Below are 27,992 nucleotides of genomic sequence, written 5' to 3' on the forward strand. Positions count from 1 at the left end.
CTGAATATGAAATGAGGTCTTAGCTGTAGCTGTGCAAATAAAGAGAGATAACGGGCCGCAAACAGCGCGTTAATAGTGTAGTGTTTTTTGCAATGACATGTCCGAGGAATAGTTTAACGAGTAACTGAGAGGAATTGCAGTGAAGGAATATCGCTATTCGAGCGGAGAGAAGGGCGACATTTCCACTTGTGGGGTGTGGAGAAGCCCGGGACGCGCCGTTATAAACTTAGCCCTGCAAGTCACCGAAGTTGTCTGAAACAAGTGACTGTGGCGGAGGGAAAAGTTAGCCGCAGTTAAAGATGAGCCTGTTGTCTGCCATTGACAGCAGCACCTCGGTGTATCAGCCCGCACAGCTCTTAAACTGGGTTTATCTCTCTTTACAAGACACGCACCAGACCAGCGCTTTCGATGCTTTTCGACCCGAAGCGACTTCTGGCCATCCGGATCTGAACTACAGTAAAACCCCTGCAGCCGAGCTCAGCTCCTCTCTCAGCTCCAACTATCTCAACAGCTTCTTCCAGCTGCAGCGCAACGAGGTAAACATTTTAATAGCTTTTTATTATTTTATTTAATTCACCAAAATAAGTGCGTATCTGTCCAACTTTGTGTGTAAGTTTGTGGAGTCTATAAGCAGCGCCATGGTGTTTAGAGCAGGATCACTTACTTGGTAGTTGTCGCTCAATAGCTGGTTTACATTTGGAGACAGAATTGTAACAAAAAAAACCAAAACGTTTTCCTAACTTTTCATTTATTACTGGTCTCAATAAACACAATATCATCCGATTTAAAGAAACTTCTAAATGAACTTTGGTCTCAAGATGAACCCAAGATGAAGATTTCTATTGAGTGACACTGATTTATTAATAATTTGATTTCTTTATGACTTCTTTCTTGCTTTTCTCTGTGTTCAAGTAAACGGTGTTTGTTTGCTAAAAAAATTTCAAAACGAATTTGAATTCGTTTCATATTTACCCAAGTTCGTGTAAATGTATTCACTTCGTGTTTCTACAGTGTAACATGACATGTTATGGAGATGTCCATCAACCTCTAAATACCTCCCCAGACTAAAGAAGTCAGTTTGAGGCACTTAATAAGGGTATGGCCACAGGATTAGGACCTATTTTAAGGAAAATATAAAAATAAAAGTTAATCAATAAGGTTTCAAAATGACCTCACATTGGATACGTCTACATTATTTACTGTTTTGGGCTTTGCACTGTCGATAAACCTGACAAAGGTCTAATCGAGGTGTAAATTGCTGAGCTGATGTGATGTGTATAGTATATTGTCAGTGTGAATAAGATTTTTTCGATATGCCTGTTATATGTCTATAAAATAATCCTGGTGGAATCGGACAGCCGAATAAATTCATGTGTAATAGAATATAAGAGAATAATAAATACAATTACACTACGTTACAATATTTAAAAACAACAACGATCAAGTAGATTTTACAGCATTTGAATTTGATTATAGAGTAAATTGTTTAATCCACTCTATAATCCAGGCACCTCTTGGCACAAAGATAGTGTAGATCAGGGCCTCAGAAGTTGAGTGTAATGCATTGTTGCTGTTGGCACTGCATAGGGAAAGACCAGGTTTCAAGAATAAACATTGGATTGTAAAGATGCTTTCGAGATGAAGAATGTTTGTCAAGAGAAATAATTGATTCCAGAGACTTTAATCATATGATTAAAATGCTGTATAATGAGGTTATAATTAACAGATGTTTAAAAATGTTTCAAATTATTATTGTTATTATCCGTTTTCTTTTCAACTTGGCGCTTGTGTGGTGATGCACAGTGAACATTGCAGTTCTTCACTCGCTTTCACCTACATTACAATCGGCCCTATTTTCTCTTCCCATGGGCGTTCTGTTTTAAACAGAGCAGCTACTAAATTTTTGTTAAAACAACTGCTTAAGACCAGAAGATTTTATGGCTGCAGTGTCAGTGTTCATTTACTCTGTGTTCAGGTCAATTTGGTTTGGGTCAGTTTTCATACTGTTTTCGTTGGTTAATGGAAATAGTGGCTTTCGCTATAAAAAAAAAAAGTGCTCCAGATGAGAGTCAGCAGGGTTTAGGGCTGTTTTTGAGCTCTGTAAAAGCAGTGAAGTGCACAGAGCAACACCTCTACTCTTGAGAAAGCATTCACCTAATCAAAGGCCTCGTAACAGCTACAGCTGTGTGTGGGTTTGAGCATGCGCGTGTGTATGTGCACATATGTACATATGTGTGCATATGTGCATGGTTTTATGTACATGTGGGTGCTTTTAAGCATGTGTGTGTGTGTGTGTGTGTGTGTGTGTGTGTGTGTGCTTGTGCGTGTTTAAGTAAGGTTGAGCAGGGCAGGAAGAACCCCCTGAGAAGCTCTCCTACTGAGTGAGAGAGCAGAGAAGAGTTATCGCCACCATTAGCTGATGTGTGTGATGTCCATCTGCTCTCACTACCAGCTACTTCCATACCTACTGAAGTTTATCATAATCTTGATCTCTTGATTTTATTGCATTATTGCTAAAAGTTAGAGATATATTTATATGATACCATAATGCTTAAATTAAGGATTATTTTTGTTATGAGATTTTGCTCGGTCACACAAATGTATTTTCATATATTATATTGAGACAGTTAATACAGTACCGCTTTTATTCATTAATGAAAAGCACATACTTACTCACTGCCTGTACAGGCTATAGAAGTAACGGTGAGAACGCTTTTTATTTATCGTAACTTCAGTAGAAGATTGAGGTTACTTATGTAAGTGTTGGCGACGCATGTCTGAATAAATTCGAGGTTAGTGTGTGTTACTCTTATTTGTTATAGATTACTGACACGAAAACAATGAGCTGGGTTTCAGCAGCCAGAACAGAAAAATGACAGGCAGATGTAGAAGCATGAGGGAAAAAACTTTAATAAAGTGTGTCTGATGCATCCTGACTTTATCTAGCCCGTGAACAGAATTTGGCTAAAAGACAAGAGCTGGTTAATGTCTTCCGTCTGTGCGAAACGCACACCGCTCATTGTGACTTGCCGAGTACGTATTTTCAGCAGTATGTTAGACATCAGCTATAACATATTTCGATCTAACGTAAAACTCTTTGTCAAGAAGTAGACATGACTCCTGCAGTTTATTCACCTCCACACCATCTAGCATTTGTGTGTGTGAGACATTCCCGCCCTCACTGTGGTTCTAACACACCTCCGGCTAAAGGTGTGATCATGAGGGTGATGTTAGAGAAGCCAAACTGACTGCAGGGGCAAAGAGTTCGGAGGTGTTTAATTTGATTCCGAATACTTACTGTGCTTTGGGAAGTTAGTAGATCAAGTTTAATTTAGAGCAGTAATGTTGTTGAGCAAATTTAAGTACTCCCCCCCCACACTGGTTTGTGGTTATACAAAGTTATGTAATAGTTTTTACCCTTTCCTGCTTCTGTTTTATGAGGCTGTTGACATAATGTGTCTAATATGAATCGTGCCATCAGACCGGTTTACAGTGACAGACAAAAACTTGGTGTATATGACAATATTTCCAAAGAAAGGTTTTCAACCTGATAATTGGCTTTTTTTTTTAAAATCCAAATCTGGTAAATTTTGACAAGTGTCCTCTATTTCCTATTTCTATACAGGCCTTGAATACTGGCTTATATAAAAGTGTTTCTCCGTATGGCTCTCTGAACAACATCGTGGACGGCCTGAACTCTCTAACGGACCACTTCTCCGACCTCTCCCTGACCACTGAGCCACGCAAGCCCAGCAAGAGACCTCCACCGAACTACCTGTGCCATCTTTGCTTCAACAAGGGCCATTACATCAAGGATTGCCCTCAGGTAAATCCTATCAATCCTGATATCATATGTAATGTTGAATTTCATTTGAAGGCTTTAGAAAAGAGGGTACTGCAAACCGCACCCTGATTTTTTTACTTGATGAACCTGTGCAGCCTTTTAAGTGTGTTGTTTAAGCTGTTATGAAGTTGCAAGCTTGTAATCATATTCGGTGGGCAAAGGACAAAAACAGAGAGACGCGCTGACCTACTTTGTGAAACAGGCAACTCTTTTAGTCATGTGTGTCCAGTTTGTGCAACTCCAGTTTCATTTATTAAGTGCATACAGTATTGTGCTTTGTGTCACTGCACTGGTCCTTTAATAATCCTAATTATATTAGCACATGATTCTTTTTCTGCTTATTTTTTATATATTAGTTGAGTATCATCTAATCTTACTTGTTTACTTTTCTCTCACATGAGTAGCTCTTGTTTCTGAACACCCACACTTCCATTCAGAGTAATCACATGCATATGAATTCAATAAAGCGAACGAGACAAACAATTTGATCGAAGCAAAACTTGAAGAAGTCTCCAGAGTGTCTAAAGAGAATCTGATCTGAACCGTGTGACCTACATTAAACCTTGGCCTAATTGTATTAATAAGAATGAGACCATTTGATGGTTGTTTGATCTTACAGCACAAGACTACATATCAGATTTGCCATAACTGAGCTTTTACAACAGCAACTTAGATTTCTCTGTTGTCAGTGTCAGTCAATGCAGTACATTTCTAAATAATTGAATAATTTAGAGCATCTCTCCTCCACTCTACTCTTTAACAAGAATTTGTGGGCAACGGTTTTGTCAGTAAGCAGCATCACTCTTTGGACACAATAAGAGGGTGAGGTACTAAGTAAGATCCAGGCTTGAGTCAGAGCTGCATGGAATGGTAATGTACACCAGATGTGGGATTAAAATGGCAAGCCTCTCTTTATGAAAGATGATGATTGGTTCCTTGCAGACTGTTAAAAGACCTGTGTCATGATAAAATACCTCTACCTTTTTGACGGTTTCTAAGGTGAATTTAGTGGCGAGATCTCTGACATATATTTAGTATTGCGTGTTAAAAGCAACGGACGAGCAACTACAGATGTTTGTAAGCAAATCTGTAATAGAACTTGTTAAGTCATAAATAACTTCACAAGTTATACCAGTAAGTTGTACCAGTTGTAGTTGATTTAATGAAATGGACACCGTAAAAATATTTAGTTTGCATTGTTCCAATAAAACGTGAACAATGAGTAAAAAATAGGATTCTGTTCAGATGGCTGATTGAATGTGATTGAACCGCTTTGCAGTACAGGAAGTACAGACAGTGACTAAGTATGCACTTCCTTTGACTTTTTTTAATCCTCCTGAGAAATCCTGTGTGTGTGTGTAGTGGCCCTGGAGTTGGGGCGTTGTGCAAATCACGAGCCAGATCTGTCCTGTTTTAAATTTCAGCCGCTCAGGTTAACGCCAATGGAAACAGAAGATACAGCGGTCCCCAGGCAGCGTCCACACCTACACACTTCAAATGCTAGCAGTTTACCTCCCCCTTGAGTATTCACTGTATATGATTTACTTACCATTTCTCATAACTACACAACACACAGAACAATCTCCACTGCTGAATTAGCAAATACACTGTTCCAGTTACATTACCCTACAAACACCGAACAAAACTTTCACATTCTAGTGGTTTAGTTAATACTAAGGGGTTTGCCAAGCGTTTTTCATTAAAAAAGGACCGCAGTTTTGACCCTGCTCCATATGTGCAGGTCGTAGATTTTTCTGTGACTGAAAATAAATTCCAGGATAAGCTGGTCCCCACTACAGGTTTGTCAGTGTCCAGAGGACTACAGGCTTCTTGCCAGTACAAACAGGAGGATATGACTTCACAGGGTACAGCAAACTGTGTGATCTAAGGCCAGGTCTGAGAATCACATTCTCCCACTTTCTCCTGGCACAAACTCTACATCCTTGCTCACTACCTACCTCTTCAGATGAGCGAGGCAAGTATGAATTTCCAACACTACCCTCCCTCAAGGACACAAAGACGGGGGATGTGTATAGAGGCACAGGTCAGATAGAAATAAGTGAAAGTCATGGCTGAGTAGAAACGGAGCATGGGGGCAGGAAGCATGTGTGCCGAGTTGAAGCAGTCTGGTGTGTAACGTCCCACACGTCGACCAGGGTGGGAAATGATGGGGGCCAAGGAAGGCCAGGGCATTAGGAATGCTAGTTAAAAGAGTAAAAACTGTTGACCAGTGCTGCTTTGCCTAAATGAAAGTTAGTTATTAAGCAGGCCAGCGTTAGCATTTTGTTTATTGTCAGCATCTTCTAAAATTTTGATATAGGCCTGAGCTGTCTGGTTATCGTTGTAAAGTTTTTGCCACTTGCCCATTGGGATTTTCGCATGGAAAATGTGCACTGCTGGAATGTAGGTTGCAGAGCTGTGACTGGTTCGGCATGTATGCTAGGCTCGTGAGTTACGAACTTTGCAATGCGCGCCTCCTGCCAATGCTCGAGTCCGTCGCACAATCATTGTAATTCACAGCAGGTATTTTTACAGCCGTTCACATTAACATCAGTGTGGCTCTCGTTAGGAATACAATGTGTTGTGCGTTAGGTCAAAACAGGATCCTATTATGCCATTTAGTTTGCAGCGTTCGGTTTGAGCAATGTTTTTTTTTTTTGCTTTTGCTTTTGCTTTGTAAAAGTAACTGTGCATGAGCTGTGTATATCATACCAAGTACATATGAAAACTGACTTGTTTGAAAATGCATTCTCGATTTCATTGTGTCTCTCCTTATTATTTGGAAACAATATGGCTCTAAAATCATCTTATAAGTGATCTCAGAACTTCAGGCAACACAGCAGAAAAAACTCATTGACATTCTAACAGCTGAGGCCACAGCTGTTGAAGAGAACCTGAGGCCAAAATCTTCAAGGTGGCTTCGATTGTTTTTCAAGTGCAGGGATTTTATGGCTTCTTCTAGTCTCGCTTTCCACGTGCATTAACATAATATTAAACAACAAAGCACATCGGTCGAGTATTTTGTGTTTAGAAGAATGTATATGCAGTAAAGGAAAACTGCAAAACAATAGAAGATCCAGATCTTATTATAGGAGCCAAAAACCTTTACCATAAAGCCTAGGTTGCGTAGGCGCAAAATATTATAAATCTGTCTTTTTCACCACAGTAAAGGGTCTTGTAATACCATTATTCTTAAAAGCTAATTAATGCAACTATTTGCAATGGTCAGAGACTTTCGCTGGACTGTTCCAGCGTACAATCTGGTGACTTGTTACTGAAACACCTACTCACACGCAGCAGACAAAGAATTCAGGATGGGGATAAAAATGACATTGGAAACATAGCTAAATATACACATTCCATTGCCATGATTACAGTTTCAACAAAAGATACATTATCTCGAAGGAATAAAGGAACTTCTGTATGAAATCAATGGCATTCATGTGTTTTTGATTAACATGAGAGAATAATCATATTGCATTTCAAAGATATCAGACTTCCAGATTTATTCTAACCCATCTGTTTTTAACTTCTTCGGACATTATTTCCTTTATTGCCATCTCCTGATCATGTTACACAATTTCTGGAATAATTTAAGGACCAAGAACTTGCGGTTCTCGGTTCGAGTCTAACGTGCACGGCATATCATTAGCAGAATACATCAGTTGCAAGGACATGCAAGGTTAGAACATTAACATTTATAACATTAGACCTTGTGGAAAAGTATCACCGAATTGACTGTAAGTGTGCTAAAAGGAAGACGTGAGGGGAAAAAAAGGGTTTATATTGTGTCTGCCACGGGTCTGTGGTCATGGAATGTCTCATACTCACACTCTCAGTACATTGCTAACTATAATGGCCAAGCCCATATGATTACTCAAGTGTCTGTTAAAGTGTCTTTGCTCTTTAATTCACAAATTCAAGTACTTTTTGATGTATTGAAGTTTCTCTAAATATGCCCTCAGTTCCTTATCGATGAGATTTGAAACATTTGTACATACGGACACCCTTGTTAATTGTCAAATCCATTCATGTGTTCATCATCGGTAAACACTTTATCCTGGTGAGGCATACAGGTGATCCTTATCCTATCCTGAGAACACTGGCTGTGAGGTATGGCTTCACCCTGGAACGGATTTCAGACCAAGGGCAACATGCACACATATTCACACCCAGGGGCAATTTTGTTAAGCCAATTCAGCATGTTTTTGATAGACTGGAAACTGGAGAGCCTGAACGAAACCCACGAGGACACAAACGCAACATGTAAAACTCGGCAAATACAGTGACCCGAGCTCAGGATTGAAGCATGGTCCATAGAGCAGTGAGGTAGCAATGCTTCCTGCTACACCACCCTGCTGTTCCTGGCAGCAAATTGTTGAGTCAAATCCGCAGACTCAGGTTTGATCACAAATGTTTCCCTCATGTAGCACTGGCCCACTTCCTCTCAGTGCAGTGGTTCTCACAGTTCTGCTGATCAACTGTGGCAGATTTAACACGCCGTGGCATTTAGTAACATATGGCTTTAGAGATCTCACTCCTCTCTAGCAACAGCAAAACATTTAATCTGGTGTGTTCTAGGATTACAGGTTTATTGAGACTGCAGCAAATGGGTGTAAACTTTGTGATGTTGTGTTTGAACCTTTTGTTCACACTTGGGCCAGGTGATAAAGTCTTGGCGGTTTGTTATTTTTGTTGGGGAGAATATGTGCATTTTGTAGCATTTTCAAATGGCAAATATCATTCTAGGGTTTGTGTAATTTTCTGTGAGATGAAAGCCTTTGTTTGTACAGAACTTGCATTAGAACTAGACACATCTGTAAAAGCAAAACACTCTGATGTAAGAGGCAATCAGAGATCTTTGAGGAGGCAGCCACCTTCGCTCAAGACTCTTGCTGAGATAATTGCATAAACACAGATGTAATAACCAAGGCCGCGTTGTAGCACCCATGCTGCACTGCGTCCTCAAATATACATATATCCATGCAATCTCTTTCCAATTTGGTTTGCAGTATGTTACATCACAGATGACCCTTTACCACAGTTGGAAAACAATTAGTTCCGGTAATCTGGGCACAGCCAGATTTCCTGACGAGTATCTCAGAACAATAACTCTGTACAGACGTGCTAAATATATACTGTACTTTCAGTTTTTTGCCATTATAACATAACTTATCATATTTTACATAGTTCTCTGTCTAGCTGCTTCTTTGATCTGATCACTTAAATACAGACAAACAATAGCTGTGATCATTCAGTGTCGTAATAAAAAAGTACAAGCTCTGTTTTGTATTACAGCCACACAACCACTATTGGACTGGCCGCCTTGTGAATTTGAGTGCAGTGTTGCAATAAATCATGTGTTTGCATTCCTTGATGTCTAAGCCAGCTGCTATGTGTTTTTTGCAGTCCGTCTGTCTGTGGGCCTGATAAACTGCCTTCGTTCTGCAACACAGCATCGTAAAATCATTAAAAGTGTGCACTAACATTCAGAACATAAACAAATGTTTCAGTTAGGCCTTGCTTTTCATAACAAGACAGACATCGCTCTTATTAAAATGATAGCCTGCAGTTTGTCCAATTCGGATTGCAAATGTGTAACTTTCTTTTTTTTTTTTATCCTATTAATTTATATAAAACACCTCTCACGCTTTACACAGTTAGACATTCGAGCCGACATAATCGCATGCGAGTGTGTACTTTATCAAATAATGTTTACCGTCAAATAGGAGAGAATGACAGGATTTGGAAACAGCCAGAAGTGTAGTGTCAGTGTCAGAGAGGACATGCTGAGAACCGTTCCTTAAAAAGGAAATCAAAGTTAAAAGAAAATGAAAAGAGGCTTTCCTGCCAGATGGTTTGTGTTCAGTACAGGAATACAACTCTTCCTCTGGGTTTTGCTGATACAACAGCCACAGCACTTCCCTTTGACACAGTTAGAGATACGCACCCAGCCTTTGCTTTGGCATTCATCTTTAATGGAAGGACGAGATACTAACTGAATGACCACAATGATACAGTGCTGACGTGTAAAGATGCGGGAAAAAAATAACTAAAAATGGAAGCCGTGTTTGCTCAAAGCTTTTTTTTTTTCTTTCTCGTTTTGGGGCATGTTTTTTTTATCTTTAAAGAGTGTGAGATTGTGATTTATGAGGGCTTAAAAATGTTTTGTCAGCCTGGCCTTCCCAGTCTTTTAAAAATGCCTTAATTAAGATTAACAAGACAACGGTTGTATGAGGGTGCTGCAAAAAGTCTGTTTTTCTTGGATAGAGAGTCAGAGAGAGAGAGAGAGAGCGAGAGAGAGAGAGAGAGAGAGAGAGAGAGAGAGAGAGAGAGAGAGAGAGAGAGAGCGAGCTTTCTCAGCTCATCATTCTGCTCAGGACCCTACAGGGTTTAGTGCAATTATAAATAAAATCCACTGTAATTATTTTTCCATGCATGTTTATTTTTATAGCAGATCCACTATAGGATTGAGTTGTCTTCTAACAAGGGGGCCGAGTCATGACATGTCTCTTAAGCTCCAAGGCTAATGAAAGAAAACAAACAATAAGAAGCTTCCATATGCCCTCAATGACGTAACCTGCCAATGAAACAGAAACGAGAGTTTTGTGGCTCTTTTGTGTTTAATGTTTTATAGTAGGACATTTAAAATCTGGTTTGTTTCATATATTATGCTCATGTTCAGTGAATTTGATTCCATGTAATGATCTGCACACAAAACCTACTTTCAAATACGATTACATTTCTTTAACTTATTAGCGTATTCCACGTTGAGAAATGTTTAATGAAACATGCCCAGTGTGATTGTAGAGGAACGTGTACAGCAGCATGCCTGTGGCAGTATCCACTGTGTGTCGTCAGCAGACTGCATTTTTACCAACATTACTGTTCCGAATTTCACATACTGTACTTCACATAATCAGAGGGCATTTCTCGTATTTGACTCACAGATAAGAAGGGTTCGACTGTTCCCACTCTCTGCTGAAAGGCAATATTGCTGTGGCTCGAATCGCAGTGATCATGCTGTGGAGCCCTGCAGCCTGGGCACAGTATGTGGTGTCAGAGGCACAAACACAGCAGGCTTTGTGTGTATGCTTCAATTGGAGCTGTTGGGAAGAGCCTTGCGCTGCCCGGAATGGTCAGTGTTAATTAAGGATCACATTGTTTGCCTTAAGATCTCCAGACGAAGGGGGTCAGGAAGTCAGCGCATATTGTTCCCCCTGTGGGCTGCTGACTAAGGATACAGATCACTTTTAAGTCTGACTGAGAGAACAGAAAAGACAGCTTCTGTTGTTCACTGAGATTTTTTTAGGGGGTAGTTGCTTAAGACTTCAGTCTAATTAAATTTTAAATATGTAGTATCATTTCAGATTTTGGAGGATTAGGCTTGTTGGGAGCTTTACTCTCTTTGCTTTCATGCAGGATTAGGCATTTCTGTATGTCATAATTCAAAGAAATCTCTATGAAATAGTACCACTGTTGATTGTTGTTCATTTGTAGCATATCTTGAAATTTATTAAAAACTCAAGACAAAAAATGGGAGTGTACTGATGTTTTCAGTTCAGCATGAGAGCTATATAGAGGGGGCCTTGTCATGGGCAAAAACGTCCTGTGTCTAGTCCTCCTAGCTGCTGGAAAGAGGTCTTCAGGGAAGCACTGGAGGAGGGGGGGGAGGGAATGAAGTGAGCAAGCAGAGAATGTGGGGGAAGGGTACTATGGGTATGTTTTTACAGTCTGACCTGAGATCTTCCTTCTATTCTAACTCAGTCTTGCAGACATCCAGTTACCTAAGTTCTCAAACCATATCGTTTGTGTGTGTGTGTGTGTGTGTGTGTGTGTGTGTGTGTGTGTGTGTGTGTGTGTGTGTGTGTGTGTGTGTGTGTGTGAGAGAGAGAGAGAGAGTTGTACAGATTATGTGAAGTAGACAGAGACACATTGCTGGGGCTATCTAAAAGCAGAGAGAGAAACAGAGGCTGAAATGTAAACAGATAGGGCTTATCTGGGACGCTGGAGATATAACAGAAGACTTTTTCCTCTTGAAACGACAGTCTGCATTTAGGTTGTTGCTTCGATCTTCGCAGAAAGAGATGTACATCTTCAGAGCTTTGTACCACACAACAGGCAACTATCAAAGCTAATTTAAAGAAATGGACAGTTTGCAGATTCATCACATAAAGAGCAAAGCAAACTGCATACAGTGCAGTGTCAGTAATAAACGACGCAATATTAAAAACACTTGTGAGAATATATAAGAAAACAACAGGGTTTTTACAGATTACAGATACAATTTATCATCCATCTGAATTGAAGTAAAGTGGATATGTGTAGCTTCTACTTTTTTGTTTGCAAAGCAGTCAACCTGCTCTTGTCATTCATCGTCAGGGAAACTTAATCCCATTTTGCAGCTGCACGAGTTGTTATGGGGAGTAGAATCGGAGCTGGGATTGTGAACATGGATATGACTAATGCAGTGCTTAACTTTCCAAGAGCAAACAGCTACCAGCCAAGCTGACCTACTACATACTACAACTACAGAATCAAGAAGAAAAAAAAAAAAGCTTAGTAAAGACTGATTAAGCAACCTCGGTGAAATTCTAGGAAGCAAAAAAAAAAGATTGCGCTGGATTTTGTACAAATAAAGTTGTAAGGAAAACTACAAACGCCCCCAATCTATTTTTTTTTTTTTTATAAGCTTTCATATGAGCTGGATTGTTCAAATTCTAATAAAGATGTAAAAAACTGTAACAGCATGTCATCACCCCTGATGTGATTATTGAAGTAGCCAGCGTTTAAAGAGAGTCGTGTCATGGTTCTCATGAACACATGTGGTCAACATAAAATCTGGTGTTATATACCTGTGTCCCTGTCAAACATTATACGTACCCTGTTATGTGCTGTTACACACATTTGCTTACTTTAGCAGTGCGTTTTTAAGGTGTGAAAGTGGCCTCAGAGAATGTGTTCGGTCTTGTCTATTAAAATTGCCTCAACTCAACTTAATCCGCTGTAGACATTCGGCCATGCCATGCTGATGCGAACGCGAATCTTTTTTTTCCAGTGAAACCTGATGCACCGAAAACATTTATCTACACACCAGGCGAAGAGAAAACCTTCTCCGTAGAAACCCAAGAGCACAATGCACCTATTCACAAATACGTCTCCCACACACACTGTTTTTAACTGCAACACCTATTTAAGCCCACTCATGTTCAGATATTAATTAGTGCTTAAGGCAAAAGATATGGCTGCTGTAAGGGGTGACACAGTTGCTTATGAAACTTAGATTAAGGCATGAAAAATGGTCAGAATTAGGTTGTAATTGATACTAAATTTAGTGAACTGTTCAGATTTATTCTAAGAATCGCTCAAATATATTTAGATATCGAAAAAACACAACAATTGCATGTGTGAAATGTGAAACTAATTTCACAACAGCACCAAGAGAGGTTTTGGTGTCACAGGAATGCACTGGAGATATAGTCTTTCTGACTGCTTATACAACTGAGCAGTTCAGGGTTAAGGGGCTTTCTGGGATATGAACTTACAACCTTGCGATGAGAAATCCAACATCTACCTCTCATATACTACAGCACATTTTATATGCTATAATTTTGTGGCATGTCTGCAAAACAAGTGCAAAAACAAGTTAATCGTAATGAAAAAGTCAATCTTCTCATTTTAATATGAAAATGCAAAGCACAAAGGTACAGCTTTACCTCCTGACTGTTACTAAGTAAAAACGTAGGAGCCTCTATTCATAAATATAAAAAAAATTGCATGTGTTACAAAAAAAAAATAAAAAATCTGTTCAAATGCAAGGGCTCTAGGAAGAACTGCAAAGAACCAACATTTAAATATCCGGCTTTTAATAAAGGCTTTTAATAAACGTTCATTTGTCATTTATTACCTGACCAATATGTATCAAAAATACCTTCTTTTACTCTTTAAAATTCTCAACCCCAATTAAGGCGCTCGAAATGAGTAATATTTTTATTCTGAATTTAATCTTTTTATCTAAACTTCCTAAAAAGTACACAAATAGTTCAAGTAATTGTAAAAAAAAAAAAAAAAAAAAAAAAAAAACGTGCTTAGTTGCTGAAAATCCAATTGGTCCAAATAATTGTATTATGTGAGCATTGTGAGTGTAAGTGCCAGAAATCTGCATTTTGGGTATTGAATATACTTGGTCTGGTGTTACTCTGTGCCTCTGGGTGAGTTCACACTGGAATCCAGGTTTAGGCACTTGCCAACCAGCAATCATTTCATGGCCCTTTCCCTGTAACAACAGCCTTTTCTTATTTTGACAACATGAAATGATTAAAACAGCACAATCCATTGTTTAACAGTCTGAACTAGGTTACACAACTTGCAATATATTTTACAAGCGGCCACTTGCATGCGCACGTGTTTCGGCATGCAGACACGGCGAAACAAATCAGATTGTTTGAGTGCGGAGTCAGAAATGACAAATAAAACGTCTGCTTAAATAATGCACAAAGCGAGAGTCCTTATAACAGCAGCGTTGCACAGAAGCACAGAGAAAGGCGTTTTTGATGAATGTTCTGTAAAGAAATATCTGTAATCATTCAAAGATTTTCAAAAAATTCATTTATACAGCACGTTTATTGTTTCATGCAAACAATAACCAGTGCTTGTTTTATAAGACAAAAGAAGTCTGACCTGCTTGTGCCACTGACAGCGGTGGAGATTTATCTTTAGATTTATCGGAGTGCCTCCAAAATTGTAGATTCGATGTGACGTTTGGAGAAATCACATTATATAACAGATTTATTTCGCGCAATCTCAAAGGCTGGTGGTTACACGTATGACGTGCCGTGTTGCATTTCAGTGTTTGCCTCGCAGGGTAGTGTCAATAAGAAAAGAAAAGCGCCGTGACCGGTTTTACAGACTCACTTTGAGTTGAAAAAAATGGGTTGCATGACATTTCACAGGAGTATTTATTTGCTTCTCATCTTGATTGACATAGCAGTGAGGATGTTCACTTAAAATTCCTTACAGTGCATCAGCTGTGTTAGCTTAGCGCAGCCAATCCCATGCCGCACGGTGACGTTTGTTCCTGTAAAGAGAAGAAAGAGCTGACGCAGAGTAGTTAGACGCAGTGTCTGCGGGGAGACTAAACAGCAGTCATTGTGTATTTCTCTCAGGTCCATTGCGAAGAAAGTGTTTATTCGCTGTTACATTCCTGTCCTCTAAGGGATCACAAAAAGCAGGTCTGTTTGGAGATATAATAATCTGAGATGTGTCAGATAATGTGCAGGCAAATAATCAGTCTGTTCTCGTGTTTTTTGGGGGGGAAGGAATATATGTCGAGTTCATATATCACTCCTGATCCAGCAGTAATACTGGTGAGACAGTATGTTACCACAGCCCTGGAGACTAGTTTATCATTGTATCTAGTTTATTACTATTGTGTGTGTGTTAATCAAAGTGGAAAAATATTTTGACACCATGAAATGCTCTGCCTGCATAAGCTTTATGTGTAGATTCTTCCAGCTCTCAGTCTTAGCTAAACTAAAGGGCTCGAAATGTGAAACTAATTTCACAACAGCACCAAGAGAGGTTTTGGTGTCACAGGAATGCACTGGAGATATAGTCTTTCTGACTGCATATGATGAATATCTGGAACAGAAATGCCAGATTGTCTTGGACACAGGGCAGTATAGGCTGATGACTTAGCGGACTATAGAGACACGGACTTTATAAAGAGTAGTGTTTATAAAATTGAAGCTGAAACTTTTAACACGAAGCACAATGGGGTGTTGTTTAGGAAAATAATAAATAACTTGATGGTGTGAAGCATGCGATATAACAGCATGTTTTCAAATGTTTTACACTTTACATCCATCTCCACCCCTTATTTACATTTATAAGATTTGGCAGATGCTCTTATCCACAGCGACTTACAATTATGTATATTATACAACTGAGCAGTTCAGGGTTAAGGGGCTTTCTGGGATATGAACTCACAACATTGCGATGAGAAATCCAACATCTACCTCTCATATACTACAGCACATTTTATATGCTATAATTTTGTGGCATGTCTGCAAAACAAGTGCAAAAACAAGTTAATCGTAATGAAAAAGTCAATCTTCTCATTTCAATATGAAAATTACAGGTACAGCTTTACCTCCTGACTGTTACTAAGTAAAAATGTAGGAGCCTCTATTCATAAATATAAAAAAAAATCAATATGCTTTTTAATCATATCATATACAAACCTATCTGCTTTTACCATATCTATATCAAATACATATACATATATTTATTTATTTGTTAAATACTAACATTTTTTTAAATGTACATTGATCATGCTTAAAATATTACCACATCCTTCACATCCTTGTAAGTAAACTGTTACTATAGAAACGATCTGGTAATAAACCGAGCGCATTACCTGCACATTATTGCGATCTGTTTTGCAGATGGCACTACTGTCAGGTGTCTAAATTTTCCGGCACCTTTTTGATCAGTCATTTGAGCGTTCAGACTTATAATACACAATGTCTGATATTTGTTTTATCGTCGACTGTGTTTGAAGTGTTTACAGATCAGTGTTTATTTAGTAAAGCTTCTGGAAAATATCAGTGGTTTGCCATCTGTTTGCTGGTCACCAGGAATAGTAATCCAGCGATAAATGCAGATGTGGCTGGTTTGTGGATCTGGCATATCAAGGTCACACTTCTTGTTTCTTCTATGAGACATTGAAGACTTGTCACATGCTTCAATCACGCTTATGATTATGTGAAATAAACGCTATAGAGCAGTACTGGAACAATCCGATATTTCGGCTGAGAGAATGTTTTTTTTAACTTTTGTATCCTATACACCTGTATGCATGCTGACCATTTAATGTTCATTATATTCAATGTATTTAATACTTCTCACACAGTATATCAAACCTGAACTTGGCTTTTGGCGATGCTGCTTGTCCTGCGAGAGAAATTTGGTGGTAATAAAAACTTCTCTATTTGGTTTTATAACTGAATGCAATTTTCCTGCCTCTAAATTAGCACCCTGCTGGTTTCCATGAGTTGATTTATTGTGTGTTATGTTATTTAGTGTTCACTGCAAGCGCACCGAGGATTGTGTTCATAGTGTTCTAAACCACTGTCATACGTATTAAGAGAATATAAATCTGTGCTTGCCTCCTGGATTAATATTCTTATTCCAGTTTGCAAAGTTTCGCATTATTCATATACATATTTTCAGTTTCGGTATACAAACCAACATAAACAAAACCATGTCAATATTCTATGTCCTTCTATTTTCAAGAAGAGGGCAAGTATGTAATTCAGGCTTCACTGACTGTGTAATTCTAATGCTTACATTTAGCAAGATAAGCATGCTTATCTCAGAATTAATGTGTTAGAAAGTGAATCTGGCAATGGACCCCAGCATGCGCTCATGCATGGCTGTTTTTTTGTACGACGACATCTTCCTTTAGAGCACATACAGTATGTATTTGTGTGTCAAGTCACATTTGGCCATCGCTCATAATTGAATGGAGGCCAAGGATGCTTGACTTACACAGTGTATAAATAAATCATCATAAATAAACAGGTGAATTATCCATGGCTTGATTTAGCATAAAGAGAGCTTCTCATTCATCTGTGTTAGTGGCTAACCCTGAAAGCACTTGGCCTGTGTGCCCTCTTTTTCTGCGCCCGTCACTGTGCATGCATACATGCTATATTAGTCTGGAATGCACTAAGTGCAAACTCCCACTGACAGCAGTCTTGACGTGGTGAAGCGAATAAGCAGACTCGCCCAGGATGCTGCACGTTCATAAGAATCTGACCAGATAAAACATGTTCAAAATGTAATTATGGGTTAGAATTATAACTGGCATTTATATGAAATGGAGCAAAAAATAATATTCAGTGGAACATGAGTCATGCCCTAAGCCCTGTTTATCTGATGATCACATGCTCGAAAATCTACTTAAATCAATTATATGATAGGATGTCTAATCGAACACTTTGCCACTAATTGTTTAAGTAAATATAAGGGAAGGTGACTGCCGTTCAAAGAGGCCAAAATTGATCGTGGTGCTTTCGCATATCTGTAAATCAATCTGCTCAATATCTCAGCCAAGTCAAACACAGATTAGGAGAAGTTGAGTTGTATGTGTGTGTTTTTTTTTTCTTTTTTGCTCTTCTCTGTGGGGTAATTGAGCATGTTGTATCTGGTAGGTTTGCTGTTCCAGTGTTGTGTGCAGTGGAGTCTCGTGGGAGCCGGTGCAGGGGCTCAGGCTTCGAGGCCTCCATTGTTTACACTGATGGTTTCCATATGCTGGCAGAGGGAGCAGCCAAACTCTCAGGGCCTGCGCCAGTAACCAGGAAGCTGTCCAGCGCTATCTGGAATACTTGGAAACATGGCGCAGCTTTGCAATAACCTAGAAGCGAGTGCAAGGCTCAACAGTTGGGCTGCATTTAATTATTAAGTGACCTCTCAGAATGAGAAAATCCCAGGATACCAAATGTTAGAAACTGGACAAAATTATCCCCAAGTCTTACAGTACAACAGAAAATACATTTCCCTGGTTGAGATTCAGCATTGTTACATATTTCTTAAACAGATTGTTATCTGACCTTAAACTAAACCTCCGGAATAAACTGGGAGTGAGTGTATGACACCAATAAAAAGCAGTACATAGGAACAGTGCAACAGACAAATAAACTTCACATTCATCTTTAATATCGTAGCATAGACAATTAGATAAGCAGAAAGCAAAAGCAATAGTTTAGTTATACATGGTGTTTTCTCTGTAAAATGATTGCACATTAACATTGCAGAAACATATTTTTACACCTTTCATTACTACAGATGATAAAAAAAATACAGACCCAGATTCAGGTTTCATACTGTTAAGCTAATATCCAAGAGTTTTTTTAGTTCTTAGTTTAAGTACTTAGATTTATTAAAATGTTGACTTAATGTCAGGTTAGATTTAGCAAGCTAATCATCACACTCTACTTTTCAGCATTCTCTCAGCTTTTCCTCTCCTATTTGGACCCAGTTCCAGAATCATCTATTCTAATGGCATGAAAAGCGAAGCTGCAGTACTGATCCCAGGTCAGCTGCTAAGACTGTGTTGGTGCCAACCTAACTTGCTTCTCAGGAGAGGCCTTGCTTAATAATACGTAGACTCCCGCGGTTTCGGGAGGGCAGATTTCACTAACACTGAGGCATTGTGTACGTGCAGATTTATCATTTAACAGCACACCTGTTCCTCCTCGTCAGTTTCACTGATGCAGTTTCTCGCTCTGAGGCAGAAAAGGAGACAGCTGCACCCACAAGAAAAGAACCCGGGAAGACCTAAGGAAACACTGGCTTCATTTAAGCTGCCTTGTGGGAATTAATAAATAACACTAGCACGCACCTGACTGGAATGCTCAGGCCTTTTGCAGAACTCGCCGGAAATCACACACACAAGCACACATACACACACACACACGCAGCTGATGAGGGTGACACTGTCACTCCTGTGTGTGTGTCTCCAGGAAAGGCCATCTGCACACTAAGTCTTGGCCTTGGTTGAATCTCTCTATCCAGGGTAGACAGAGCATCGCTTGATCCACTCTTTGCACTGTGATGCTAATGGAGCTGTGTTACTGAGAACACACTGGTACTCCCACCATGTTTACATGTACAAGTCACATGCCCTTTTTATAAACAGATCAACTACTAACAAATTACAACCACAACACATTTAAATTGCATTTTTTTCATTTTTCACGTATGCTTCACAATAGGCAGTTACCTTTGTATTTTTTAAAAAGTGTAATCATGAACTATTTCCAAGAATATATAATAGAGTTGTGTGAAAGATTTGTGCAATTGTACACCAAAGTTTCTTTCTTTTTAACAGACATAATTATTTTCATGTGAGTGCTCAGCCCACATTGAAGAACTCCAAATTATTGTTTGCTGTTACCAAGAGTGGTTTGTGTGATTAGTTCGAGAGATTTTATCTGTTGGCCTTTTCCAAATTCACCACATCTATTGTGCAACTGAAAGCCTTAAGCAGTCCTCTGATTTGTATAGGCTTTTCTCCATCCTGTGTCTCAAAAAGATGGCATGTATTTCCTAACAAAAACAAAGTGCTCAGGCGCAGCCAGAGAATCGGTCTTCTACTATTTCCAGCAAGAATGCACTTAAATGGCACAGCCGTGCTTCCAGAACATGCTTCAAGTAAATCATGTCTTTTAGAAGACATTAACATATGGCACAGTGTGGAAGGGTGAAAAATGTTGTAGTTGTAAACAACATTACATTTCTGAGTTGGATGTGCTATTAATTTTCAGGGTTGTAAATATATTTTCCATATGGAATCTGCAGATTTTTTGGATTTCTCTCGATATTTATTGAAATGAGCAAAACATGGTTGCACATGAAATATGTTGTCAGTGCTTGGAACCACAACATTCCACAAGAGGACTAGCAGTAATGCATTAAGCAAACAAAACAAAACAAAAAAACCCCAACCTTCATAGTGAAGATAAAGTTCAGTGTACTAAAAACTGCTGAAAGGGGATTTGATATTTTTTTCTTATTTAAGTATTGATTAACACAACAGATACATTCCATGATTCGGAATACAATAGTGTTTACATACATACAGTATATGTAGATCAATAAAAATAAAAAAAATAATAAAAAAAAGGAAGCTTTAAGGGCTTTGTTGGTGTCACATGAAATAACGTTCCCAGCGTTCCTCTGCCATGGAAGCCACATAGTTATCAATCATTATCACTGACAGATCTTTTCCAACGATAATATGCCGAATCGGCTGCGGTCATCGTCAATGTTTCAGGTTAGCACTTTCCTTAGGTCCTCGTTTGCTAACGTATATACCTAATTCAAAGCAGATCAGTGGTTTTATGTGGAGGTTTTAGTGTTTTCTTGTGTTATACCAGTGTGGGACCCATCTGCTTCTGATTTCCTTCTCCCTTCAGTCATGTAGGGTTTGATTGGAGGGCCCTCTCCAGCTGCGAGCGATGACTGCCGTGCTGTGGTATTTGTCCTGTTACAGGGAGGTTGGCTCTGTTGCTCGATCTCAGCCTCCTCCATCCTCCTTAGGGGACACAGCTGGAGGGCTGAGGAAGGGGGGAGACACTGCTCTAATTCGATTCCCTATTTTACCTCCAGAACAGCTTATAGTCACTGGATACATGCCTCTAATGTTCCAAGCAGCTATCAGCCTAGAAGCATGAGTTTTTCTTGAAGATAGTTACAGCATACTGATTCCAACACAGTTAGACAGAGTGGTTGCAACATCTATGTGTATAGGCACCTCTGTCCTTGTGGTGAAAAATTTTGGGTAAATATCCTACTTTCAAGGCAAGCTAACACAGGAACAGCCTGAACTGTCTTTAGACATCCTTCTACTTTGTCCAATATTCTAGGGCTGAGATTTAGGCTGAAGTGGTCATGCTGCTTTTAGAGCAGTGCACTGAGTTCAACTGTGTAAACAGTCTGTGCAACCAAAATTCAAAGGCCTTGGCACCAATCTGTAATTTAGACTGAGCCGTTAGTTTGTGTATTCATTATAAAATGTTGCCTTCAAATACAGGCAATTTGGTATGTCTTAGAGCAATACTGTGTTATAGACCATTAAAGCTTGTGGGGTTTTCCTTTCTCTTCTTTGCTATTCTTTTTTTTATTTCTTGTAAAAGAGACATTTAGATAAACCAGATGTAGACTAAGATCCGAGTTCTTTTTATTTGAAATACAGCTGCTTTCATACATTCCCTGATATTTGGTCATACAGGAAACAAAATATTACAAATTCAGATCAGCTTTCTCCAAAAATGTTTATAAATGAAATAAAAAAAAAAAAAAAAAATCAAATTTAGTCCAGCAGTTGTAAAGAGAATATTGCAAGCAGGGGTTCAGTCCATGATGCATCGCAATGCTGCTGCAAAGAGAATTTAAAATGAATAAGAGGAAATAAAGTGAGTGATTTGTCAAGAAAAGATCATCAGATGTGTCCTATAAGAGCATCGATGATGTATTCGATTGATTAAGTTTACTTGAATTGAGAAAATGTGCAGCGATATTATAGCTCATATTATACATGACATCATAAACAGAGGGCATTATGTTGCTTAAAGAGCATAGAGCATAGTGTTTTTAGTGTGTTCATTCCATTAAGCTGGAGTTACACCTAAGACTTAATAAATCACAACAATGGAAAGTATGAATCAGTTGGACTGAGGTCAGTTATGTTAGGGTTTTTTTATTATTTTTCCCCTGTCCTAAAGCTCCCCACCCACACCAGTCCTACGGCGATGCTTGATCGGCCTTGCGTCAGTCCATTTGTGAAGTTTAGAAATGTAGCCACAAAACTCATGGTTTCCAGCTGCTGCTAAGCAGGGAGATGGTCTGTTGACAGTGGTTGAGTCATATTGTTTAAGCTTGGGGGGTGTGTGTGTGTGTGTGTGTGTGTGTGTGTGTGTGTGTGTGTGTGTGTGTGTGTATGGTGGGGGGTTCTGTCGCATGCAGCAAGCCTGTTGTGACGCATGTTGCTCATTGCACACTGGAGCAGATGCTAATGATTTCACCTTCCGTAACTCATCTGGGACCAGTGCAACATATCCACCATCTCTCATCCTCACTACAATCTGAAATCAGCTTCAGGCACAGAAACCTCTCACCCACAGAGAGAGGAACTAATATGATATGATAAGCTTCACATGAATAGATCAGGGCCTCAGAAGGCTCCTTTTATCACCTGTTTGAAAAGAGCTCGTGAGGTGAAATATTTGAAGACAATGATTGGGTTATTTTCTGTCTCTTTTCTCTTTATCTTTGCTTTAAAGACAGATTGTTTAAAAGTAGTACACACATGCTGAATCGAATACACAGATGTCACATCATATTCAGCAAAATCTTATATGTGATGAAGTGATTGAAAAATCTGCATTTAGAATGCACACATTCGTGGAGTGTTCGGATTCTATAGTTGAAATGATGGCTGTAGTTTGTATTGCATACACTTCTGGTTTGCATTATAAAGGCTTTGGTTTGCCAGTGATGAACTAGTGACAGTAGGGGAGTTTTTGCTTTGGCAGTCTGCATGGCTGTAATATTGCTTTGCCATAAATGTAATGCACACTGTGTTTTGTCCTGTTAAAAGGAAATAAACCGACTTGTGGCATTTTCTAAACTTGTTTGTGTTGGATGTTGGCATTTCACGATCTCCCATAACAGCGACCTAAAACTCTTGTTTGTGACACACAAGGGAAAATCTGAGTTTTCCTTCTAGTAGTTGTGGCCTAGATATCAATGCCAGCATTAACTCAGTCAAGCTAAAACCATGCCCACGTCTGTGAATGTGTCTCGCAATTAAAAACCCTTCAGAGCACATTAAACAAATATTTATAATAGCATCTAAGCCTTGGCTAATACCGTAAACAGTTTATAAAACACAGCATACACACCATTTTTGTTTAGGCGTTTAGTGGACAATTTTGCTATAAAGCTATTTGTCCAAATTGTATTTTGTGTATTTTATGTCTGAATGGGAGCAGTAATGTTATAACAAGACAGCTATACAACATTTTAAATACATTTTTATTACACATACCAAAGGGTCTGGTGATGAATCAGGTGACAAGTTGTCGCTCTGAACTCAGCACTTCAGTCCTTCAGGATTATAGAAACTTTTAGCTTTAATCAGAAAATGAAGCGACTTGTCGAACTAAATATTCTGTTTTTCTATTACAGGCTCGGCCCAAAGGTGAAGGTCTGACACCTTATCAAGGAAAGAAGAGGTGCTTTGGAGAATACAAGTGTCCCAAATGCAAAAGGAAGTGGATGAGTGGAAACTCCTGGGCCAATATGGGACAGGAGTGTATCAAGTGTCATATCAACGTGTACCCTCACAAACAGGTGCAACACAGCTTTCACTACATTTTCCAATATAGTTCACATACATCCCAGAGTATATACTGTGCAAACATCTCAAATTACCTGTGTGCATGTGAGTCCAGTGGTGACTGATAAGTATAATTGCATAACGTACACACACACTGCTCTGTGCGGTGGAATTTTTGTGGTGGTTGGGGCACCTTGAAACCTGAGACTGAACCCAGGCATTCTCCTAAGTAAAAAACTCAGTGTTTCCTTTTCCAGGAAATTGTGTTCAAATGAGCAGATGAAGTCTGATTAAAACCAGAACAACTCTTGTTTATTCTCAGTAAAGAGTATTAATTGAATTCAATGGCTACAAAGATGACACACAAACTCTGGGCCTTAGTGTTGTTCAGTTACTGCACATTTAGTCCAAGTTTCTGGAAAGTATGGATTTAAAAGGGTCAAATATAGAAGCATTGACTGTAGTCATTGTCCTCAAATGTGGCTTTTAAAAAATAATAATGAGAAACTAATCAGTCTAAAGAGACTCGTGGGAAAAGGGTGCTCTTTCCATTGAGTTTGTCTTGGTTAAGTTTTGTCTTGCAGGCAAATTCTTTGCTATTTAAGCATCACCGCTTAACATATTTGCCACTATTTTGCATTGAAGGTGTGCAGCCTCTGGGAGAAGGGTTCCTACACAAGGCGATCTCATCTTAGAGGCTTACACATGTAGTTTTGTAGAAGAGACTCTTGTTGAGATGACGAGATGTCAGAGTTTTCACCAACAGACTAGCTGAAGTACAATTGTGAATTAAATGTGATTTGTGTAGCATGATACCTTATGCAATGCAGTTTTTTTATTATTATTATTATAGCGAGTAGGCCTATTTATAGATCGAGAGATTCACCAGAGAGAAACTCACGTCATCCCAGAAGAGAGATTATAACTGACAGGGTTGAAAATGCAGCACTACGTTTCTTAGTCTAAAGTAGGTAACTGTTTTAATATCAACATAAAGAAATACAATGGAAGTGTTTCGATGAATTATATTGGAATCATGCTTTTATTAAAAGATCGATTAATGGATATATACACTCGTTAAACTGGGCACAATGGTTGTGCAGTGGGTAGCATTACAGTCTCACAGCTCCCCAGTATAATCCTGAGCTCAGGTTACTGTCTATGTGATGTACATGTTCTTCTGGGTTTTCTGGGTTTCCTCCTACCATGCAAAATAAGACACTAGCTACACTACATTGCCCCAGATGAATCTATGCAAACATGGTACCTTGTAATCAACTAACATCATATTTAGGGTGCCCTCTCAACCTCATTGCAGTGCCCCTGATCCACAGCAACCCTGACCAAGAGAAAGAGGTTACAGACGATGACAGAGTCAATAGGTTGTACTTTAAAATGCACTACTACACAGCAGAACTACACAGCATTTATTTACATACTTCAGATGTGCTCACTTGCTTTAGCTATGTTAGTTCATCATTGTCACCATCTGCCATGCTGAAATTCATTCAGTGAGGACATTAAGCTCATGTCCTGAAAAATGTGGTCATTTCCTGAACTCAAGAATGAGGTAGATTTTACAGCCAGGGTGGACTGAGAGAGAAGATTCAGGGGTAGATGTTTTGTCTCTATGGTTATGAGTAGGCAGACACCTCTTTTTTTCCCCCATAAATCTTGTGTTTATTTGTCCATGCTGAAGAGGTATTGCTTTCCCACAGTATAATATTAATATTTCCCAAAAGTAAGTGAAAGTGTCTCAATATTGCCCTTTGCCACACTGGAGTCGAATAAAGAAACGGTGCCAGAAATCCATTTAAACGATATTCAGGACCGCATCCATCAGTCTCCAGTTTAATCTCTCACTCTGTGAGTGCGACTGATATCTTGTATGAACAGACTAACAGACAATTGCAAAGGTGCAATTCTGCAGTCCCTAAAATGTTGCAGCTTGACTGTGCTCTTTTGTTGTTCGAAGGTAATTCATTCCAGTTATTAGGCTCATAAGCCAAACGCTTAATCCAGAGCAGTATCCGATATTCCCTAATATTATCATTCGTAAAGCCCTTCACTCTTGAATAAACACTCGAGTGTAATACTACATTGCCTCCTCCCAATGACCTGTGTTAGCTTGGATTTCCATCATTTATAAAATACAGCTGAAACACAATGGAAAGAATAACAGGGTCATGAACAGATTCGAAAGAAGCAATGAGTGGGAAAACAAATGATTGTGGAGGTGTTGTTAGTGATCAACAGCCAAAACCTGCTGGCTCCCACCCATATTCTCATGGTCTTTTGCATAATTTTCAAGAATAGTATTCACTGTTGACAGTATTGTCAACTGTCGTGCTGGTGTAAAACTTTTGCAAAAGTAAGCATGCAAGAGAGATGGGATCCAGGAATTATTTCCAAAGCCACTGAAATTGTTTCAGTGATCAGGATATAATATCCAGTATCAGATCAGTGATGTTTGACACGCCCTGACTGATAGATCGGAATTGTGGTTTGAAAGCTGAACCCATATGATTTTTCCATTTTTAATGGTCTTCAAGGCCTCATCACCATTTCTCAAAAAGGCCACAGCCCAAGTCGGGTATTGAGGTGAAGAAAGATTTATTGTTTAGGAACCGGATTGAACTAAATGCTGCATATTAATGGTGGCGTATTCTCTTTTCCCAGCGTCCTCTGGAGAAGCCTGATGGCCTGGATGTTTCTGACCAGAGCAAGGAACACCCGCAGCATCTGTGCGAGAAGTGCAAAGTCCTGGGCTACTACTGCCGCCGTGTGCAATAAGGATCTGCAGGGCCATGCCCACTTTTGCCTCGCTCTCCCTCAGCTAATCTTCCCCTCTGCCCTCTCCACGAAGAGCTCCAAGTAAAAATGTGCCAAAATGTTTGTTTTTTTTTGTAAATATTGCTAATGAATTTATGGCCTTGTGTATCAAAAGCGCAAAAAAAAATCCCACACTTATTTTGATATGTGTATAATTGGTGATTGAACATTTGTTTTAGAAGGGTGTCACTGCCAGTATTGATATCCAAACCGGGCACAATGGGTGACCTCAACCTTGTGCTCTCTGACTGCGTGTTTACAGACTGCCATCATTTTCCCTGTCAAGTGAACTATGTGGATGTGCTGAGTGGTAAAGGTATTATATTAGTTCAGTCACACAGGGCCGAGTATGCCTTGCAATGTTCTTTGGGTCAACAGCACACCAATTTAACTGTGAATTAACAGGGGCTATTGTACTAGTCATCCCTGGATTTATGTTCCATATTTATTTGTAATGTTTTTATATCGTCGTGCAATTGATTCAACTTAACTGGGATTTGTATGCACATATTGTTTAACCCCACCTCTTGCCATTAGAAACTACTGTAGGATAGCATGATCTTGTGAGAAACTTTCTTTTGACACACACACAAACACACATTTTATATATATATATATATATATATATATATATATATATACACAGGAATGCAAGATAGCTTACCAAGCACTACAACATTCAACAGGATGTCAGGAAGTACCAGAGTTAACATTTTGAAAGGGTTTTAAATTTTTTTTTGTTTGTTTAGTTTTTTTTGGACAGCAAAGAAATGCAACATACAAAAGTCTAAGTTGGTAGCACATGTAGATTCACAATATTACAGGTCTGAATGCTACAGCTCCTTATGGGATACAGGATAGAATCAGTATTAGAATCGACACCTATCGGGTATCGTATGAAGTATGTCATAACTTTTAAGGCCTGCTAAAGTATGTATCTATGCAATCCTACATTGGGTTTGTCTTCAAATATCTGAAGTGCGGGATGTTTATTACGGTGTATTATTAGCATTTATTAGTGGATCTATAAAAGTACTTAGTACTGTGTTTAAAAAAAAAAAATCAGTCAGACCAGCTTTGTTGTATGCATACTTATCTGATGTCTTTTATGGTCTATAATGGTGTAAAAAGTTCTTTGACTATATATATGTTTGGTCTTTTCATAAAGTGCATTTAGGGACAGTAGTGATATCACAAAACGAGTTTTTTAACATTTCATCTCTTTTTGAAGATTCATATGCCATGGCTGTATAAAAGCTTTGCTTTTGTCTGCATTTCCAGATTATTGACAGAATTGACAAATGATGGATTAAGTCCCATCAGATCTGTGATCTTTTGTATTTTTTTTTTTGGGAAACAATTGCCAGTCTAGATGAAATGGAGGTAATGAAAAAGAATTGAGGGGAAAAA

At 39.0% G+C, this 27,992-nt stretch overlaps 1 protein-coding gene across 1 annotated transcript; it reads left to right on the forward strand.

The window, feature by feature from the left end:
* The first annotated feature begins 16 nt into the window (after positions 1-16).
* On the forward strand, positions 17-27,983 carry zcchc24 (zinc finger, CCHC domain containing 24). The gene is made up of 4 exons (XM_083540347.1): positions 17-536; positions 3,626-3,826; positions 23,600-23,764; positions 26,430-27,983. Exons 1-4 carry the CDS (start codon positions 300-302, stop codon positions 26,541-26,543), a joined length of 717 nt encoding a protein of 238 aa, XP_083396473.1. The 5' UTR covers positions 17-299; the 3' UTR covers positions 26,544-27,983.
* Positions 27,984-27,992: the final 9 nt, after the last annotated feature.

Source organism: Silurus aristotelis, assembly GCF_946808225.1.
Source record: "Silurus aristotelis genome assembly, chromosome: 4".
Classification (NCBI taxonomy): domain Eukaryota; kingdom Metazoa; phylum Chordata; class Actinopteri; order Siluriformes; family Siluridae; genus Silurus; species Silurus aristotelis.